The 2,783-nt window shown below is 45.2% G+C and overlaps 1 protein-coding gene across 1 annotated transcript; it reads left to right on the plus strand.

Annotated features, from left to right (window-relative positions):
• Positions 1-1,090: 1,090 nt before the first annotated feature.
• Positions 1,091-2,326, plus strand: LOC128743964 (CLIP domain-containing serine protease B4-like). The gene is made up of 3 exons (XM_053840684.1): positions 1,091-1,194; positions 1,252-1,947; positions 2,010-2,326. Exons 1-3 carry the CDS (start codon positions 1,128-1,130, stop codon positions 2,324-2,326), a joined length of 1,080 nt encoding a protein of 359 aa, XP_053696659.1. The 5' UTR covers positions 1,091-1,127.
• The last annotated feature ends 457 nt before the right edge of the window (positions 2,327-2,783 follow it).

Here is a 2,783-nt window from a genome sequence, read left to right on the forward strand (position 1 = left end):
TAGTTGATCTATTGTAATATCGCCCGGGTGTTTGCTGTATGACCTGCACTGCATTTCTTTTTGCTATAATCGCTATTGAATGAGCGATATGCTTATTAAATTTTATGTGTGCTTGTGTGTATTGGGGTTTACTCTTCCTTCAAAGCTTGATCTACTTTATCAACTTATTTCTTACTGCCAGTACTATCCCATATTATAGCCGTCCCTGGCGAGGACTCCTTCGTTCCTCTGACCAGTACACTTAAATATAGGAGGGACTTTTGCACTTTCAAGAGGCTCCAGTGGGTAAATTTAGAGTTCAGCATGAAGGAAGGGTAACTGAAGGGGGGGGGGGCTGAGAATGAACCCATGTTAAAGTCACTTGACAACGAAGTGCTTGATTCTTCTAAGATTCGAACCCACGACCACACGTTTGTCAAAGCAGATTCGGTAACCTTACGGCTACGGAGCCCCCATAACGCGACCCCTTTTACTAATTTGCATCCTCCCGCCTTGTTAGGGATCACCTCCCCCTTGCGCTGATTGTTTTATGTCATGGAACATGCGTGCCAAGTTTGATGAAGAACCGTCCAGGCGTTTCGGAGTTACGGCAGAACATTCATCATTCATACTCACGCCCGACTCCTTGTCTCCTTCCCTGTTAAGTTCTACCCGGTCGGCTCCCCCTTCTGTCACGTAGACATCTATTTGCTTTTTGAAAATCCCTATAACGGATGCAAAATAAAGCTTCTTTTCACATATTCTACCTCGCACCTCCCCCTCCCCCAATGCACCCTGCTTCCTTTTAGTTTATAGTTTATAGTTTATAGTTTATAGTTTATAGTTTATAGTTTATAGTTTATAGTTTATAGTTTATAGTTTATAGTTTATAGTTTATAGTTTATAGTTTATAGTTTATAGTTTATAGTTTATAGTGGGGTACGCTTCCTGATGCTTTCATCCAATCTACAGAATAATGATTCCGATTATGAACCGCCCTAAACACGCACTAAATATACAACCATGACCCATTATCATATTCAGAACATGTTCGCCGCTTCTTATAAGTCGCCAGACCGCTGATAAGACACAACAGAATCCGTTTCGCTACCGTTCATTGATTTTTTCGTTTCGAAAGCCATTTAAAAATGTTTTCTATTCGAGTCAGTGTGGTGTTGTTCGGTTTGCTTCTGCTGGGGCGTGCTCAAAGCGATGGTAATTATCGATTTTTACAACGCCACAATAAACGTCTAAAGTTTTTTTTCTCAACAGCAATTGAAGGAAGTATTTGCCAAGCCGGCCGCATCGTTGGTAAGTGCGTGGGAATTCGCGAGTTTCCGCAATATCTGAATTTGGTACGCCAACGAAAGCACTCCGATGAGGAAATCAGCTTCTTACTGGCACATCAGTGCGGTTACACGAGCGCCCGAAAATTTCTGGTGTGTCGTCCTGTAGTAATCAACGAACCCGGCTGTGGCAAGCAGTTTAGCGATCGCATAGTGAAAGGCAAACTGGCCGCACTGGATGACTATCCTTGGATGGCGCTGTTTCAGTACCAGAAACCTCGCGGGCAGACCGGGTTCCACTGCGGGGGAGCCCTAATCCAGGCACGGTACGTCCTTTCCGCAGCGCATTGTTTCGTCGGGCTACGAAGCGGTTGGAAGGCCATCAAAGTTAGGCTTGGTGAGTGGGATTTCGAAGAGGATCTGGATTGCGTTGAGGATGTAGGTGACTTGCACTGTGCTCCACCCGTGCAGGAGTTCGACTTGGAGGCGATCATTCCTCACGATGGGTTTTCCGTTCGGGATCCTAACAAGCAGCACGATATTGCGCTGGTACGGTTGAGTAGAGAGGCCACATTCAGTAACTATATTAAACCGATCTGTATTCCTGAGCCTGGGAGCGTCGAACCCGAACAGTTGTACAGCGGAATTATGGCCGCCTCCGGGTGGGGTAAAACGGAAAACGGTAGGTATCACCGGACATTCAAAATAGTTGGATTTGTTCCTAACGCAGTTTGCTGGTTTTAGCATCGTTCAGTAGATACAAATTGTACACGAAATTGTGGGCCATCGACTATTCCAAATGCAAATCCCAGTACGCCGAGGCATTGCGCATTCAGCTGAGCGAGGGGCAGTTCTGTGCCGGAGGCAACGATGGTCAAGATACGTGCAATGGTGACTCAGGTGGACCTCTGATGAAGGAGATAGCCGTGCAAGGACGGCACTATCTAGCGGGAATCGTCAGTTTCGGGCCAAAACGATGCGGCGAGCAGCTTCCCGGAGTGTATACGACGGTTGAGCAATATTATCCGTGGATTGCGGCAAATATAATGGAATATACGTAGCATTGTTATCCAAACTTTCGCTAATAGTGTTTTTATTAGTTACTTTTTTTCAACTTATTAACGGGTGAAAGTCACAAGTGGAAAGCAAATTGACATATTTTGATAACTACAGCTTGTGCAGCCGAAAAAAACTCTCCACTGATAAACTATTCTTATTTCAGGTTTCATGTGAATGTGAGTACCCGGAGCGTATGGTAACAAAACCAGATTCTGCCACCGCCGCTCCGGGGAGGAGTAATGAAAAGGAAATTCGATAAGAGCGAAAAGCATAAATTTCCAGTGTCAGTGGACTCGACTAATGTATTACAGCTGGTGTATTTTTTTTTGCCTGCCATCGAAGCTCGAAGCTCTAGTCTAAGCTTGCAAACCTCTTCCGCTTAACTGCGCTCACCCCTCGACGCGGCTGTAGGGCACGCAAAGACACTTCGAGCTTTCGATGCTTGTTTTTTTTTTTTGT

The sequence above is a fragment of the Sabethes cyaneus genome, chromosome 1 (genome assembly GCF_943734655.1).
Source record: "Sabethes cyaneus chromosome 1, idSabCyanKW18_F2, whole genome shotgun sequence".
NCBI classification, from domain to species: Eukaryota; Metazoa; Arthropoda; class Insecta; order Diptera; family Culicidae; genus Sabethes; species Sabethes cyaneus.